This window comes from Gadus morhua, chromosome 4, assembly GCF_902167405.1.
Source record: "Gadus morhua chromosome 4, gadMor3.0, whole genome shotgun sequence".
Taxonomy (NCBI): Eukaryota; Metazoa; Chordata; class Actinopteri; order Gadiformes; family Gadidae; genus Gadus; species Gadus morhua.
In genome coordinates this window covers 42,276,273-42,294,535 of record NC_044051.1, presented here as the reverse complement: position 1 = coordinate 42,294,535, position 18,263 = coordinate 42,276,273, and the positions used below count along the sequence as shown (strand labels likewise).

At 48.3% G+C, this 18,263-nt stretch overlaps 3 protein-coding genes across 4 annotated transcripts in view; all 3 read right to left on the bottom strand.

Annotated features, from left to right (window-relative positions):
* LOC115542967 (microtubule-associated protein 2) overlaps positions 1–4,152 on the bottom strand; it is a 41,644-nt gene extending 37,492 nt beyond the window's left edge. For both annotated transcript variants that reach the window (XM_030355487.1, XM_030355488.1), the window contains exon 1: positions 3,834–4,152. The gene's annotated coding sequence lies outside the window, so the exon portion shown is untranslated. The remainder of the gene's footprint in view (positions 1–3,833) is intronic.
* LOC115542969 (NLR family CARD domain-containing protein 3-like) overlaps positions 1–18,263 on the bottom strand; it is a 397,473-nt gene that overhangs the window by 342,512 nt on the left and 36,698 nt on the right. The gene's annotated exons all lie outside the window — the stretch shown is intronic.
* LOC115542990 (long-chain specific acyl-CoA dehydrogenase, mitochondrial) lies at positions 5,197–16,302 on the bottom strand. Its single transcript, XM_030355521.1, has 11 exons — positions 16,113–16,302; positions 15,373–15,555; positions 13,942–14,079; positions 12,386–12,550; positions 12,123–12,189; positions 9,556–9,720; positions 8,203–8,304; positions 7,493–7,606; positions 6,874–7,001; positions 6,676–6,762; positions 5,197–6,201 (listed from the first exon to the last, which is right to left on the bottom strand). The coding sequence occupies exons 1-11, from the start codon at positions 16,190–16,192 to the stop codon at positions 6,108–6,110; spliced, it is 1,323 nt and encodes a 440-aa protein (XP_030211381.1). The 5' UTR covers positions 16,193–16,302; the 3' UTR covers positions 5,197–6,107.

Below are 18,263 nucleotides of genomic sequence, written 5' to 3'. Positions count from 1 at the left end.
GGTAGGGGTTAGACAGTACAGAGACTGGTCATTAAGGAGCAGGTAGGGGTTAGACAGTACAGAGACAGGTCATTAAGGAGCAGGTAGGGGTTAGACAGTACTGAGACAGGTCATTAAGGAGCAGGTAGGGGTTAGACAGTACAGAGACAGGTCATTAAGGAGCAGGTAGGGGTTAGACAGTACAGAGACAGGTCATTAAGGAGCAGGTAGGGGTTAGAGTGACAGTACAGAGACAGGTCATTAAGGAGCAGGTAGGGGTTAGAGTGACAGTACAGAGACAGGTCGTTAAGGAGCAGGTAGGGATTAGACAGTACAGAGACAGGTCATTAAGGAGCAGGTAGGGGTTAGACAGTACAGAGACAGGTCGTTAAGGAGCAGGCAGGGGTTAGACAGTACAGAGACAGGTCATTAAGGAGCAGGTAGGGGTTAGACAGTACAGAGACAGGTCATTAAGGAGCAGGTAGGGGTTAGACAGTACAGAGACAGGTCATTAAGGAGCAGGTAGGGGTTAGACGGTACAGAGACAGGTCATTAAGGAGCAGGTAGGGGTTAGACAGTACAGAGACAGGTCATTAAGGAGCAGGTAGGGGTTAGACAGTACAGAGACAGGTCATTAAGGAGCAGGTAGGGGTTAGACAGTACAGAGACAGGTCATTAAGGAGCAGCTAGGGGTTAGACGGTACAGAGCCTGTTCGGAAAGATGCTTCAAAACAGATTCTCTGGTGATGCAAAGCCTTACTGCGAGAGTTTACACACACACACACACACACACACACACACACACACACACACACACACACACACACACACACACACACACACACACACACACACACACACACACACACGCACGCGCCGTCTCCACGGACGTCAAATCTGTCGGTGACCCAGACTAGAAGGATTTAGGATGACGCCGTTACCGCGGCGAACTTGCTGCCATGACAACCAAAGCAACAGTCAACCTGCACAACGGAGTTGTACGTCTGCTGGCCCTCGATATCAGCGTCAGGTCTGGTGTTCAGCGAACACGATCAGGAGCTGGTTAATCAATTAGCTGATTAACGAGTTCATCAGTCACGTGCTGTGGATTAGACAGCAGAGTCTGAGCTGACTCTGGATCATAAACACCCTCCCTCCTCCAGGGGACGACCGGGAGATTATAGGACGAGACGAGAGCGGATCAGACCACCACGCCCCAAAACACTGCCCACGAACCGCACGTCAAATACTACACATGAGTAACACGCACGGATATCATACACTGCATACATAAACAAATGATATGATGTGAATAAAAAACAATGGTGAAGGCTATGTTATACATACATATGATATGTATCGTATACATTTGACCGTTGTTTCATTGATGCGATAATTGATGTTCAATGGGGCAGGAATGTTCCAGAACCAATTGAGGACACCATAGAGGGCACTTCGTGTGTGTGTGTGTTTGTGTGTGTGTGTTAATGTGTGTGTGTGCGTGTGTGTGTGTGTTTGTGATTCGATGTGACAGGAGCTGTCAGGGTCTGTTTGAGAGGATCCCAGCCAGCGCTAAGCTAAGAGGACAGTAGCCTAGCGCTAAGCTAAGAGCACAGTAGCCTAGCGCTAAGCTAAGAGCACAGTAGCCTCGCGCTAAGCTAACAGAAAACTACAGCTAGGCTGAGAAGACAATTATAGCGCTAAGCAAAGCTAAAAGGCAATTAGAGCTAAGCTATGGGCACAATGGCATTAAGCTAGGAGGACTTAACCCCAGTGCTAAGATAAAAGCACAGTCGCACTAAGCTAAGAGGTCAGCAGTGTTTATGCTGAGTCACGCTACGCGACAAATAGCCCGATTTTGTAGCCAATGTTGCGCCCGATTTTCCGCTTCCGACACTGAGCAGCAAAGCCCTGATTGGTCGATGGTTCAACAGATTTTTCCTCCATATTACCCGTAAGGTGGGGGTGTTAGGAGTGTTTCCTAACGACCAGGCCGAACCGGTTCTAACATCGCGTCCACACTACCGCCGTCCGTCGACGGATGGGGGATTTCTGACGTATCCACGTGTTTTCACGGGTTGTACCACAAAGGCGATTCCTTGGATAGGGTATTTGCGTATATTTGCATGACGCAACTGATTGGCCGACGGATCCGTCGCTCCCTGAAAGGAACTTTTGCGTCAACAGTTTGACGCAAGCCACGGAGCCGCCAGAAACGGACGGACCCACAATGCATTTCGAGAGCGCCACAGTCAAAGTCAATAAGATCCGTCGACAGATGTGTGCAGCGTGAACGCTGCACACAAAGCACTGTGTCTGCAACGCACCAGTAGTCTGTCTGTAACACACCAGTAGTGTGTCTGTAACACACCAGTAGTGTGTCCACCTCTGGCTGGTGTGTCTCCAGTGTGTGTCGGAATCAGAATCAACTCTAATGTTCTGGTTTAGCCTCCCTGCAGGGTACACACTGCCGGCTTGAAGCAACAAATGCTAGCAAGGCACGTAGCAATTAGCCTCGAGTAGCGTTTCAAAGCACTTTTGTGTGTGTGTGCGTGTGCGTGTGTGTGTGCGGGCATCCATATGCGTAACTAATAACATGCACCAAATCTGTAACGGACTTAAGTATAGAGAACGAGCAGAAAGGAGCGAGAATAATAAACTAAACGACCAGCAACCCCCCCCCCCGTGATTGACAGGCCAGGTGATTTCCTCGAGCAAATCAGAGGAAAGATGCCCTGATTCTTTAGAAGTGAGGTGGGAGTGTCTGAATGGTCTCACACAGAGAGGCGTAAGCAACAGATATCTCACTCACACACACACACACACACACACACACACACACACACACACACACACACACACACACACACACACACACACACACACACACACACACACACACACACACACACACACACACACACACTTAACAGCCACTCAACAGAGATATCGATGGATTGTTTGTGACCGGCGGCTGTGATCAACCGCGCGCGGACATAAAAGGATGGAGAGGCACGCGCGCAGGAAGATGAATGAACGAGTGAATAATGAATGACTTGCAAGATCCACTCGCAGTTTCCCCTGAAGGGGGGGGGGGGCGGGCGGTGACAGCGCACGAGGTTGCTTCGACAATAAGACGACTCCCCCAAAACACAGACCCAACACGCGCCACCGGAACCGGGCCCAGCCCACCTTGCGTTGAAAGGACCGAATCTCGCAGCGTCTATTGCGCGCGCAGCGAGATCGATTCACGACATATTCCCGGGAAATAAAGGCGAGGAGCTGGCGGCTCTGTAGCTGACTGATGGAGAGGCGGCTGGGGAGGTCGGAGGGGTCTGGGGGACGTTGGGTGGTCTGAGGCGGTCTGGGGGGTCTGAGTCTGCGCTATGCGTCGCGCGATTCAGCAGAGTCGCTCCCTGGCTTGGAGCTGAACAAAGACACCGGCTACACGCGCGCGCTTGAACGCACGCACACACGCACGCACACGGTCTTTTACCAGTGAGCACAATATTCATGCGCAGGATGTGATTAAAATAAAATAAATATATTCATGATCAGAGGAGGTTGCTGAGCGACGGTTTGTTTAAAATAAAGACAATCTGAAGAATAACCGACTTCTGTATAATATATACGGAGTGATGCGGTCTGCAGGTCCGACCACATCACTGCTCATCACAGACACACACGCGCACGAGCCGCTCGGGACTGATCACACCGGTCCCCATGACACGCACACACGCACACACACACAATAATTCAACAACTTTGCAGTGCAAGTAAACCGGGAGACGCATGGTGACTAAACGCGCCAAGACATCACGCAACCGGGGGTTTAACGTGAGCACCGCTCCTACCTGCTGCTGCAGATCCGTGCTGGTATCCGTGCGCGTGTGAGGGGCGCTCGGGAGGCGACACAGAGGCTCTACTGGCCCCGCCCTCCCCGCGGGTCGGTACCGTAGCGCCGGATGTAGAGGCGCAGCGAGGTTGGGATTGGTGGCGGTGGAGGGACGCTGGAGGGAGCGTCTACTACGGTAGACAAATATAATAATGAACACGGATATATATGAAATATACGTTCTGCTGGGCACAACCAACGCATGCAGCGATACACACACACACACACACACACACACACACACACACACACACACACACACACACACACACACACACACACACACACACCAATATTTACAACACGCACACATAAACACACACAACAATATTTATAACACACACAAACACACACACAGACTACAATATTTACAGCACGCACAAACACATACACGCACACATAAAGACTACAATAATGCCCCCCCCCCCCCCCCCACACACACACACACACACACACACACACACACACACACACACACGCAGGCTGGTGTATGGTTATGATCCTCATGTGTTTCCGTACATTGTGCAGCTCGGTGCAGCCCGCCGCTGGCTGCTGCTGAGCGGTGCGCAGCGGAGAGACACACCGCCACCTGGGTGTGGCTCTCTGTTGCTGATGATGAGTGCTGAGAAGAGGGGGGGGGTTGGACGAGAGGGACGAGAGGGACGAGAGAGAGAGAGAGAGAGAGAGAGAGAGAGAGAGAATCTGCTGGGAAAGAACGCCCTTTCTACACCCCCTCACACACACACACCCGGACAACCGGCAGATGAGCGCGAGCTGCACGAGGGAACACCCGGTTTTTACGACACGCGCTGTTAAGTTACCGTCGGCCCGGGGGCCACCTGCTGCTCCGTGGCCACCCGGAGGAACCGCACGGATGTGCTGGACAGATGCGTCGTTCCTGATTGGTCGGCTAGGGTTAATATTTACCTTTTATTGCACGGAACTATGGACATTTTGGAAACCCCATAATGAACTTCCCCTCACTCAGGGAAACCCAGTGGGAATATACAGCCTTCAAAATAAGATAAGATGGATCTAATAGAAACCGAACCGTTTTTAACTGAAAAACTGGTTCAGTCAATAAGGAATCAAAGTGTCTCAGCAAAGGTGAAACCTGCCAGAGTAAAGTAAAGGGATCTAGTCCGTGACGACACCGCCCTCGAGTGGCGGAGAGACGCCACCGCCCCAGAGGAGAGACGCCGCCTTCCCCCAGTGGCGGAGAGACGCCACTGCCCCTAATCCCTGCTAGTTAAAATTGACCATTATGGGAATATATTTATGGAAAGCGACAGAAAGTCAAATTGACAGAAAAACAAAGTGTGTACCAACCAGTGTGTTTTTTTTTATTGGACAAATTATCAAGTTCTCACAGTAGACAATACATTTTAAAGTTAGGCCACATAAGCTAATGTGATTTGTTAACATTTATTAAATTGGCTCTTTGTTTTAGTGCTCCGTTGACGCGAGGGCATTTGATAATGTCAGGCGATAAACTGCCGTCATAAGTGCTTAGAAAGTAGTAACAACAAACGCAAACCCAAATCAGTCTACGTAATTAAAAGACTGAGATAATGATTTGAACTCAATGTGGCGGTTAAAGATTCATAATCATTCATTCATTGGCATCATGATTGTGTGAATCTGAATGGATTTGAACTGCAATGAGTGTTCTAAGGACACTTGGTAGAATTACACCCCGGCAATCAAGTTTAATTTCTACATTAGATCATATAAGGTTACCCCCTGTCTGTTGGCTCCACTCACGGGGCCAGCTGGCTTAGAGTTCTTGGTAACCAACGGCAACGACCCTGGGGCCAAAAATCTGATTGTACCTTGGTGCACTCGCTCTTCGATTTGATTCACTTTTGTTTATATAGAAACACACACACACACACACACACACACACACACACACACACACACACACACACACACACACACACACACACACACACACACACACACACACACACACACACACACACACACACACACACACACGATGGACGCCCTCTGAACACCTTTTGGTTTTAACACAAAATGGAGACTGGAAAAGAAGCCCTTGTCTCTCCACATCGCTCCAGTACTTACTACAGCCCAGAATCTTTACACGTGCACGCATCTAAAAGCGGACCTAACAGAGCAAACGGCCCCCCCAGTCTGGGGAACCCCACCCTGAGGAAGAGGAGCACCCGGCTGAAGACCACCCTGAGGAAGAGCCCCTTGGTCTTCCTCACTTGGTGCTGACGATGGTGCGGGCGATCAGCTCCTTCATGATCTCGTTGGTGCCCCCGTAGATGGGCTGCACCCGGGAGTCCACGAAGGCCCTGGTGGGGGGGGGGGGGGGGGGGGGGGACACAGGGGGGTCAGTAGCTTTATATACCAGGGTACTCTGCACCTAGTCACAGTTACACAGAAGGGCTTCTTATGGTCCCACGCTCCCGCAACGCAACGACCACGCAGACGCCTCGACGGGGTCGAGAACCTTTATGGTTCTGCGTCGGGTTTTAGCGAGCGGACCAATCACAGCCCTGGCTGCTGCGGCGCCTCGACGGAAGGTTACGGTTTATGGCAGGCGCACGTCCGGCCTTTGCGGCGGACGCAAGGAGGGTCCTTAGCCCCCCTTGCGTTGCGGGAACCATGTAAAGCCCTTAAGAGTTACATTTGCAGAGAGAGAGAGAGAGAGAGAGAGAGAGAGAGAGAGAGAGAGAGAGAGAGAGAGAGAGAGAGAGAGAGAGAGAGAGAGAGAGAGAGAGAGAGAGAGAGAGAGAGAGAGAGAGAGAGAGAGACTGCCCACTCACTTGGCGATGGGGTACTCCATCATGTATCCCCAGCCTCCGTGCATCTGCACACACTGGGTGGCGACCTTGTTCTGGAGGTCAGACGCCCTGCGGAACATAGAAAAACACAATTATTACCCCAACCTTATTCCTGGTTAGGGTGAGGAGGAGGAGGAGGAGGAGGAGGAGGAGGAGGAGGAGGAGGAGGAGGTTCTTCACCAGCACTTGGCCATGGAGGCGGTGGAGGAGTCCAGCCTCTTCTCGCCGTGGAGCTGCAGGCAGCTGTCCAGGAAGGCCCGGCCCACGCAGATCTCCGTCTTCATCTCCGCCAGCTTGTGCTGCACTGTCTTGAGACGCACAACACAACAACAGCCTCAGCCTGCTGCGCAACGCCCGGTTAAACCTGCAATGAGTGCTTTCTCCCTTCAGCACCCCCTAGTGGTGGGAGCCTGAACTACAGTTATATGACCCCTTTCTATTTTACCCATTTCTTTGCATACGTTTTCTTTTATCAATTCATTTTATTGTATGACAATGTTTATATGTGAAGCACTTTGAGTCTGCCTTGTGTATGAAAAGTGCTATATAAATAAAGTTGCCTTGCCTATATGATCCCTAGTGGTGGGAGCTGAAACTACAGTTAAATGACCCCTAGTGGTGGGAGCTGGAACTACTGTTCAGTTAAATGACATTTTGCCTCTACTAGATCGAGGTAGCTACGGCTATAGCTACTTAACCTCAGGCAGAATGAGAACGAGTCCCGTGCAGCTGGGATTCAAACCCCTGACCCCCCCCCCCCCCCTGACATAAGCGAGTCACGGTTGGGCTCTCCTCAGACCTGCAGGTGGGCGATGGTCTTCCCGAAGGCCTTCCTCTGCATCACGTAGTTCCTTGTCTCCTCAAACATGAACTCACAGCTGGCGATGGCCATGTCTGCGATCAGCAGGCGCTCCTGGAGGCAGAGCAGGGCAGGAGGGCCAGCATCAGACACACCGACGGAGGTACGGACAAGAGACACCCGCACAGAATAGGCTCACGTTACACACGACAGACTCACGCACGACAGAATCACACACACGACAGACTCACAGAGAGACGCACAGAGAACAGACTCCCCCAACAGACTCACAGAGAACAGACTCCCCCAACAGACTCAGAGAACAGACTCCCCCAACAGACTCACAGAGAACAGACTCCCCCAACAGACTCAGAGAACAGACTCCCCCAACAGACTCAGAGAACAGACTCCCCCAACAGACTCAGAGAACAGACTCCCCCAACAGACTCAGAGAACAGACTCCCCCAACAGACTCCCAGAGAACAGCCTCCCAGAGAACAGACTCCCAGAGAACAGACTCCCAGAGAACAGACTCCCAGAGAACAGACACACACACACAACAGCCTCCCAGAGAACAGCCTCCCAGAGAACAGACACACACACAACAGCCTCCCAGAGAAAAGCCTCCCAGAGAACAGCCTCCCAGAGAACAGCCTCCCAGAGAACAGCCTCCCCCACTGACAGTAACACCCCCCGCGGGGCTGTCTTACCTGCGGCAGCTCGTTCATCAGGTAGTAGAAGCCCTTGTTCAGCTCCCCCAGCAGGGCGCTGGCCGGCAGCCTCACGTCCTCGAAGAACAGCTCCGCAGTGTCCTGGGGGGGGGGGGGGACCACAAGACCCCCCGGTCAACATCTAGCTCCCTCCTCCACTCCCCTCCCTCTACATTACAATCACCTGTCCTTTTTATAAGTTTCATGTTGTCGAGCTTTCAGATTTGATACTCGTTTCTTTTTTTCCTTTTTTTTCCCCTCTGCAGTCCTCCACGATTCCCCCAGGGGTAAACATACCCCCATTTGAGAACCACCCTCTTAAGTGTCGTGTTATGGACCCGCCAGAAGGAGTGTTTGATTACCTGGGCCTGTGAGTAGTGTGTGGGAAGTGTGTGAGTAGTGTGTGTGTAGTGTGTGGGAAATGTGTGGGTAGTGTGTGGGTAGTGCGTGCTTACCTGGGCCTTCAGAAGGAGTGTGCGAGTAGTGTGTTTGTAGTGTGTGAGTATTGTGTGAGTAGCGTGTGTGTGTGTGTGTGTGTGTGTGTGTAGTGTGTGAGTACCTGGGCCTTCAGAAGGAGTGTGTGAGTAGTGTGTGTGTAGTGTGTGAGTAGTGTGTGATTACCTGGGCCTTCAGAAGGAGTGTGTGAGTAGTGTGTGAGCAGTGTGTGGGTAGTGTGTGAGTAGTGTGTGAGTAGTGTGTGGGTAGTGTGTGAGTAGTGTGTGATTACCTGGGCCTTCAGAAGGAGTGTGCGAGTAGTGTGTTTGTAGTGTGTGAGTATTGTGTGAGTAGCGTGTGTGTGTGTGTGTGTGTGTGTGTGTGTGTGTGTGTGTGTGTGTAGTGTGTAGTGTGTGAGTACCTGGGCCTTCAGAAGGAGTGTGTGAGTAGTGTGTGTGTAGTGTGTGAGTAGTGTGTGATTACCTGGGCCTTCAGAAGGAGTGTGTGAGTAGTGTGTGAGCAGTGTGTGGGTAGTGTGTGAGTAGTGTGTGGGCAGTGTGTGGGCAGTGTGTGAGCATTGTGTGTGAGCAGTGTGTGTGAGCAGTGTGTGCGAGTAGTGTGTGTGTGTAGTGTGTGAGCAGTGTGTGTGTGTGTGTGTGTGTGTGTGTGTGTGTGTGAGTTTTGTGAGCGAGTAGTGTGTGTAGTGTGTGAGCAGTGTGTGGGTAGTGTGTGAGTAGTGTCTGTGTGTAGTGTGTGGGAGTTTTGTGTGCGAGTAGTGTGCGAGTAGTGTGCGAGAAGTGTGCGAGCAGTGTGCGAGCAGTGTGTGTGAGTTATGTGTGTGAGTAGTGTGTGTGTAGTGTATCTGTGAGTTTTGTGCGCGAGTAGTGGGTGAGTAGTGCGTGTGTAGTGCGTGTGTACCTGGGCCTTGAGGCCGATCTTGTCCAACTTGCGCCCCTTCTGGAAACCCTTCATGCCGTCTTCCACCAGGAAGAGGCTGATGCCGTGGGCCGCCGTCTTGGCCTCGCGGTCCGTCACCGTCACCACGACGACCAGGTCGCACATCCACCCGTTGGTGATGAACACCTCCAGGGGAACAGATAGTTGTTTAGTCAATGAATGACGCACACAACCCAAGAGTAGCTCTCTTGGCACTTGAACTACTTTGGTACGTTCCTGTACATGTGTACAGTAGCGAACACGTTTCAAGCTATTGTTAGTAAAGCGTGCTTAAAGCTAGCATATTCAAAGCTAGTGTTAGCGAGCATATTCAAAGAGAGTGTTAAGCTACGGTGACCAGACGTCCCCGATTTCCGGGGACAGTCCCCGTTTTCGGTGATCTGTCCCCGGTCAAAGCTGTCCCCGGAAATGTCCCCGATTTTGACAGTGAATGGGGGAAAAATGCGCGCAGACTCAAACACCAGTTATTACGGTAGTAATTTAACGCAGCACCAGAGAAGACGTCGTATGACGTACAGACGTCATCAGGACGTACGACCAGACGCAGCAGCGTCAACAACAACAATCTAGAGGCGGCAAAAAGGAAAAAGAGAAGATCAGCGGTCTCATAAATGGTATGTTGTGTATGAACTTATTTATTTTGTGTGAATTGGCAGTAGACTTGGCTGTGTGTGTGTGTGTGTGTGTGTGTGTGTGTGTGTGTGTGTGTGTGTGTGTGTGTGTGTGTGTGTGTGTGTGTGTGTGTGTGTGTGTGTGTGTGAGAAGTGGTAACGTTAAAATAAGTATGATTGTTTATCTGAACTGAAGACCTAACGTAACGTTATAAAAGTCAGTGAACGTTAAAATCATGACAATGTTTTCATATCGGTCATTAGTGAAGCTGTAATGTTAACGTTAGCATGAGATTACCAGGTGATGACATTGTATGTGGCTCTGTTTTGGAAGAGGGGGAGGTGGAAGACTGCTTTGGTAGCATATGATTTTCCTGTAGGCATAGGGACCTGAGACTGTTAAAATAATAATAATGATGACATTATTTATCAATAATAAATTAATTAATAATCAGTCAATGGTTGATAGTTGTGTGTGTTAGGCTGCTGTTTTTTGTGTCGGGCTGTGTGGGTAACCAATGACTGTAGTAGTTATAAATGCAGACAATTTGATTAGCTGATGCCCTGAGTCACTGTTTTATGTCAATGTTTTTAGTAAAGGTATAATAAAGAAATAAAGAAGTAAACAACAGAGTGAAGGAGAGAAGATGAAAAGAGCAGGAGAATAGTATGGAAAGGCAGAAATAAAGAAGTAAACAACAGAGGGAAGCTAAGGAGAGAAGAAAGAAGGGTGAAGAAAAGAAAAGCATTGAAGGAGAAGAGAACAGACGAGAGTCTTACATCTTTTTATATGTTTTGACTTTGTAATTATTACTAATTACATCTTGATGATATTTACTAGCTACTATTCTGGCAGCTGTCCTTGCACATGACACTTAACTTTGTAAGAGAGATTTTTTACTCATGTATTATTCTATATTTGTGTTTTTGACACTGCTGTGCACTACTGATACATGATATTTGTGGGTGCTGATATTTTGATTTATTAACCTTTTGCAGGGGCGCCACCAGGGATGTTGGGCCCCATGAAAAGATATCACACTGGGTCCCACCATCACACACACAGGCAACGCCAACCATGTGCAGTTTCTGTAACCACACCTCTACCTGTGAAGGCTTCAATTATTTTATTGTTCGATACTAACTTTACAATATGACATTGAGCTGTGATAATATAACACTGTGAAGACATGCAGGAAACATTCTGCATACTGATAGTGTTTGTTTAATTATAAATTTGATTTTCCATTAAAATCCATTAATGATGTTTTTTTATTAACATAACTAATGTTCTAATATTTTTTCAGGGCCCCTGTCAGTCACTGGCCCACAGAATTGTCCTAACTTTTCGCCCACTAATGGTGCCTCTGACCTTTTGTGTAATAAAAGCTGGTTAAAATACATGAAAAAGTATTTTTTATTTCATAATGATAATAAGGATTTTTCACCGCCGCATTGAAAATGTCCCCGATTTTCAGTTCAGAAATCTGGTCACCTTATGTTAGGCTTTCTTAAAGATAGCGTTAGCAAGCATAGTTAAAGCTAACATATTCAGAGCAAGTGTTAGCAAACATCCTTAAAACTAGTGTTAGCAAGCATAGTTAAAGCTAACATATTCAGAGCTAGTGTTAGCAGGCATGCTTAAAACTAGTGTTAGCAAGCATATCCACAGCTACCGTTAGCAAGTTTGGGGATAGCAAGTGTGTTAGCAAGCATCTTCAAAGCTAGCATTAGCCATCATAAGATGTTTGGAGGTGCTGGCTAATGATAGCCTGTAATTATTATCTTATTGCTGCTTTGAGATAATCGTTTTTAACTCCCAGCACGTGTAGGCTACAGGTGTCAAAATGGTGTCGTTTTTTTCCGGAAGCTTCAGCTCGAAGCGTAGCCGTTTCCCGGGTAACCACCTGACCGTACCTTGTTCCCGTTCAGGATCCAGTCGGAGCCGTCCCTCTTGGCATGCGTCCGAACTCCCTGGAGATCGCTGGCGGACGGAAAGGAAAGAAAAAAAACAAAAAACATGGCTGACTCGTACTTAAAACACGTACTGCGTTAGAAAGCTAGGTGGGAAGGTGCGCCAAGCTGTACCGACAGAAGGGTGTTCCGTCCTAGGTTACCGGGCGTTACCGGGCGTTACCGGGCGTTACCGGGGGTTACGGGCGGACGGGGCGGGGCCTCACCTGCCTGCCCCGGGCTCCGTCATGGCGATGGCGCTGATGCACTTGCCGGCGGCCATAGGGGGGATGAAGCGCTCCACCTGCTCCGCGTTGCCGTAGTTACTGATGTAGGGCATGACGATGTCCGAGTGCAGAGCGAACCCAGGGCCGGTGCAGTTACAGTACATCCTGTAACACACCGGGTGGTATAGTAGTTACAGTACATCCTGTAACACACCAGGTGGTATAGTAGTTACAGTACATCCTGTAACACCAGGTGGTATAGTAGTTACAGTACATCCTGTAACACACCAGGTGGTATAGTAGTTACAGTACATCCTGTAACACCAGGTGGTATAGTAGTTACAGTACATCCTGTAACACACCAGGTGGTATAGTAGTTACAGTACATCCTGTGACACACCAGGTGGTATAGTAGTTACAGTACATCCTGTAACACACCAGGTGGTATAGTAGTTACAGTACATCCTGTAACACACCGGGTAGTATAGTAGTTACAGTACATCCTGTAACACACCGGGTGGTATAGTAGTTACAGTTCATCCTGTAACACACCAGGTGGTATAGTAGTTACATTACATCCTGTAACACACCAGGTGGTATAGTAGTTACAGTACACAATGTAACACACCAGGTGGTATAGTAGTTACAGTACATCCTGTAACACACCAGGTGGTATAGTAGTTACAGTACACCCTGTAACACACCAGGTGGTATAGTAGTTACAGTACATCCTGTAACACACCAGGTGGTATAGTAGTTACAGTACATCCTGTAACACACCAGGTAGTATAGTAGTTACAGTACATCCTGTAACACACCAGGTGGTATAGTAGTTACAGTACACAATGTAACACACCAGGTAGTATAGTAGTTACAGTACATCCTGTAACCCACCAGGTGGTATAGTAGTTACAGTACATCCTGTAACACCAGGTGGTATAGTAGTTACAGTACATCCTGTAACACACCGTGGACACAACAGGGTTGTGTAGTAAAGTGTAGTGTGAAATAGTATTAGTAGTAGAGTAGTACTGTTATAGTATGATATAGTATAAGCAGTACTATAGTACTGTGATAGTATAATATTAGTAGTACTGCAGTATTGTGATAGTATACTGTAGTAGTACTAGTATAGTGCGACTGACTGCTCCTCCCAGACGACGGCAGCAGAGAGGAGGTCTATAGTATAGTAGTACTCTAGTATTGTCATAGTGTAGTGTAGTATAGTAGTACTGTAGTATTGTCGTAGTGTAGTGTAGTATAGTAGTACTGTAGTATTGTTATAGTGTAGTATAGTATACTACTCACTGCTCCTCCCAGACGACGGCCGCAGAGAGGTCTATAGTATAGTAGTACTGTAGTATTGTCATAGTGTAGTGTAGTATAGTAGTACTGTAGTATTGTCGTAGTGTAGTGTAGTATAGTATACTACTCACTGCTCCTCCCAGACGACGGCCGCAGAGAAGAGGTCTATAGTACAGTAGTACTGTAGTATTGTCATAGTGTAGTGTAGTATAGTATTGTCGTAGTGTAGTGTAGTATAGTATACTACTCACTGCTCCTCCCAGACGACGGCCGCAGAGAGGAGGTCTCCTCCGATCCCCCCCTGCTCCTCCGGCGTCATAACTCCCAGAAGCCCTTGCTCCCCGGCCTTCTCCCACAGCTCCCTGCTCACCTGGCCCGCCTTCTCCCATCTGGGGTTAGACAGTCCACAGCCAGGTAGGGGATAGACATTACAGAGACAGGTAGGGGTTAGACAGTCCACAGACAGGTAGGGGTTAGACAGTCCACAGCCAGGTAGGGGATAGACATTACAGAGACAGGTAGGGGTTAGACAGTCCACAGACTGGTAGGGGTTAGACAGTCCACAGACAGGTAGGGGTTAGACAGTACAGAGACAGGTGGGGGTTAGACAGTCCACAGACAGGTAGGGGTTAGACAGTCCACAGCCAGGTAGGGGTTAGACAGTACAGAGACAGGTAGGGGTTAGACAGTCCACAGACAGGTAGGGGTTAGACAGTCCACAGCCATGTAGGGGTTAGACAGTACAGAGACAGGTCATTAAGGAGCAGGTAGGGGTTAGACAGTACAGAGACAGGTCATTAAGGAGCAGGTAGGGGTTAGACAGTACAGAGAGGTCATTAAGGAGCAGATAGAGGTGAGATAGTCCAGACAGGTCATTAAGGAGCAGGTAGGGGTTAGACAGTCCAGAGACAGGTCATTAAGGAGCAGGTAGGGGTTAGACAGTACAGAGACAAGTCATTAAGGAGCAGGTAGGGGTTAGACAGTACAGAGACAGGTCATTAAGGAGCAGGTAGGGGTTAGACAGTACAGAGACAGGTCATTAAGGAGCAGGTAGGGGTTAGACAGTACAGAGACAGGTCATTAAGGAGCAGGTAGGGGCTAGACAGTACAGAGACAGGACATTAAGGAGCAGGTAGGGGTTAGACAGTACAGAGACAGGTCATTAAGGAGCAGGTAGGGGTTAGACAGTCCAGAGACAGGTCATTAAGGAGCAGGTAGGGGTTAGACAGTACAGAGACAGGTCATTAAGGAGCAGGTAGGGGTTAGACAGTACAGAGACAGGTCATTAAGGAGCAGGTAGGGGTTAGACAGTACAGAGACAGGTCATTAAGGAGCAGGTAGGTGTTAGACAGTACAGAGACAGGTCATTAAGGAGCAGGTAGGGGTTAGACCAGGGCGCCGCAGGCCTGTTCTAAAAATAGCACAACTCCTTCTTGAACAACTCTTCCCCACCTTTCTTAAGTCATTGTTGATAATTATTGTGAGAAATCATTAACATGATCAGTGTCTTCACATAGATGAGTACCATTAATCGTTAATAATCATATATAACTAAAGGCAAACTGAGCAAATGTTATTTCACAAGAGTATATCAAACTGGGTGCCCTTCGTATGACTCAGTACCCATGAAGTAGCTCTAAGGTTCAAAATGGTTGGTGACCCCTGGGCTAGACAGTACATACTCGCTGTGGTGAGGGACCACTTCCTCCTGGAAGAAGCGGCGTGCGCTCTCCCTGAAGAGATCGTGGTCCTCGCTGAAGATGCGTCGCGTCCCGACGTCCATCAGTGTCTTGGCGCTCGACGTCTCGGGCCGGAAGGGCGCCGCCGGCTCACCGGAGGGGTGCGCGTGGCCGTGCTGACGCCGTCTGACGGACCGGGGAGAGCACACATGACGTCACGGCGAGGTATTCAAAACAAATGTCAACACGCTGCAGCGAGGGTTGCCAGATTGGGAGGGAAATCGGGCCCAATCTGGCAACGCTCACTGTCAACAACATCGACACTGAAAAGGTCGTTTCGTTGTTCCGCGGTAAAAACGTGCAATATGAAACGCAAGCATGTTCTGCGATCTACAGGTGAATGTTTAGAGTGTCATCGCTCCAGGGGGCAAAGAGCGACCCGATCACTGACGCGTCCTTTGGAAAACGGGCTTAGTGGGTCAAAGGTGAACCTCCCCTCCTCGGACCTTAACTTCATAGTAGACAACAGAAGACCCTCATAATCCATACGATCACAACGTCCGGATACACTCGGATGACGTGCTGTGTGTGTGTGTGTGTGTGTGTGTGTGTGTGTGTGTGTGTGTGTGTGTGTGTGTGTGTGTGTGTGTGTGTGTGTGTGTGTGTGTGTGTGTGCAGTGGACTTCAAAACGTGCGTCTTTTAAAGAAGAGCCTTTTAGAAGAAGAAGCGTCTCCGGACCGACCTTGACGTGAGGGCGGACAGCGCCGACAGGGAGGACCTCCCGTCGGGCAAATAGCGCCGGGCGGCCCGCTGCAGGAACATGTCACTGGAGGAGGATTGAAGGACGGAGAGCAGACACAATAGACCGACGCGGATATGCAGACTTCTGGTGAACTTGTTGCAGCGAATAAAAGAGAGGGAGCAGAGACCACGCCCAGTCTCTGAGTGGACCCCGCCCCCTCGCTGCAGCCGTGACGTGAGACGGGCTGAAACAGCCAGGATCAAACTTTAGAGTGGAATACAATTGTATAAATACAAAATCAAAAGATTACTTAGTATAGATGCACAACTAATAGTATTAGTTGAGCATCGATGAAATCAAGGGTTTACAAAAATGATATATAATTGTGCCATTATGCGATCATTTAATCCTAATGGGGTTTAAAGAAATGTGTTTCACTGCTCTCTCTTTTACTGTTCTTTCTTTTCCTCGTTCTGAGATCAACTTCTTGTCATAAAAAGACGCTGTATTGTTTGGACCGAAGCATTTAAACTGATGATTATGTTTCATGTTGGTGGACTAACATCGTTCCACACATAACTGTTCACTTCCATGACTCACCGCGGGGCGGCGGGCTCTCACATCGACACGGAGCCGTCGTCTCAGGAGCCCAGAGTCTAGCCTACTGCTGACACACAATCAATCAATCTTGACCTCGAAAAACAGGGCTTTGATACGCACCATTTATTACCCTTACAATTCAGCGTTTTTGTTATACGAGTATTTAGAAAAGGTTTTTTTTATTTCATTAGGCCTACTGACAATGGGATTTCTTTTTGGAAACAAACGGTAAATAATGATTGCCCTGTTTTGGTAGCGGACAGAAACATTTTGATGGTTTACTTTTTGCATTAGAAACTGAAGTAGTAAACAAATAATTATAAAAAATCCCTTTGTAAGTACTAACAATAATAAATCTCCCTCTGTGGGAAATGACAAAAATGAAGTGCTCTATTAAAAAAATTAAACATTTCTACAAGAGATCACGGGAGACGGTGTCGACCAGGTATGTGCCAGTCAGCACTGTCGGGAACACGCGTAGAGCAGCCTATCTTCTGCTTTCGTTGCAAATTGAGAGTCGCAATCTGCTTTCCAAGTTGGTAGAATCCATTCCATGATCAAAACGTCTAGTAGACCAATGGTAAAGTAATAGAACAAGGGAGAAAGCAGACAAACATCCAGTCCAATGTGAAAGAAAAAAGCTAGCTTCATTAAGGAATCAAACCCCTTATCCCCGCGTTAATGAGTTGTTCTCTGACTACTAACCCATCAGGTCTTAGTACATGTGATTCAAGAGTTAACCACTAGACAATCTTTAAACTTCGGTTGGCTAGAAATTGTAAAGACAGTGATGTGTGTACATTGTGCGAGTATCCGCCACTCGCGATGTGTGTGCAGTCCAAAATGAAAGAAAAAACCTTGCAACCTATCTTCTGCTTTTGTTGCAAATTGAGAGTCGCAATCTGCTTTCCAAGTTGGTAGAATCCATTCCATAATCAAAACGTCTAGTAGACCAATGGAAAGTAATAGCATGCACAGAGAAAGACCAATTATTGGTTCACTCTTTACCACCGACATGCAAAGCGTAGGCCTAAACCCGACGCAGAACCATAAAGATCCACGACTAGCCTACGTCGTAACCCCCTTGCGTTACGTCAACGTGTTACTTGCGAGAGAGACTTCTGATAGTAGGAGAACTTTTGTGTTACATGCTTTGATTGTTGCTTTGACAAATAGTTTATTTTCATATTTATTTTCCTTGACTTGGCAACACCTTGTACCAGCATCAACAGCGCCCAAGAGCCCGGACCGCTGCTGCGTCCACGTAAAGTGACGCAACACAAAACAAAGAACATGGCTGAAATAGCCACGTCATAGTGGAAAATGCAATGAAAACTTCTAGCGAGAAATGTGTATTATTTTATTTTCATAATAGTCGTACAGTGATTGTATATGACGTTGAGTTTGTTAGTTATTATGAAATTCTTTCAGGTCTCACGAGAAAATGATTTTAATTTAACGTTTTCTATCGTTTCTATGGTGGTTGATACCCTTCAGACCCGTTCACCCTAACACTACTTACAGTACATAGATACATGTGATTCAAGGAGT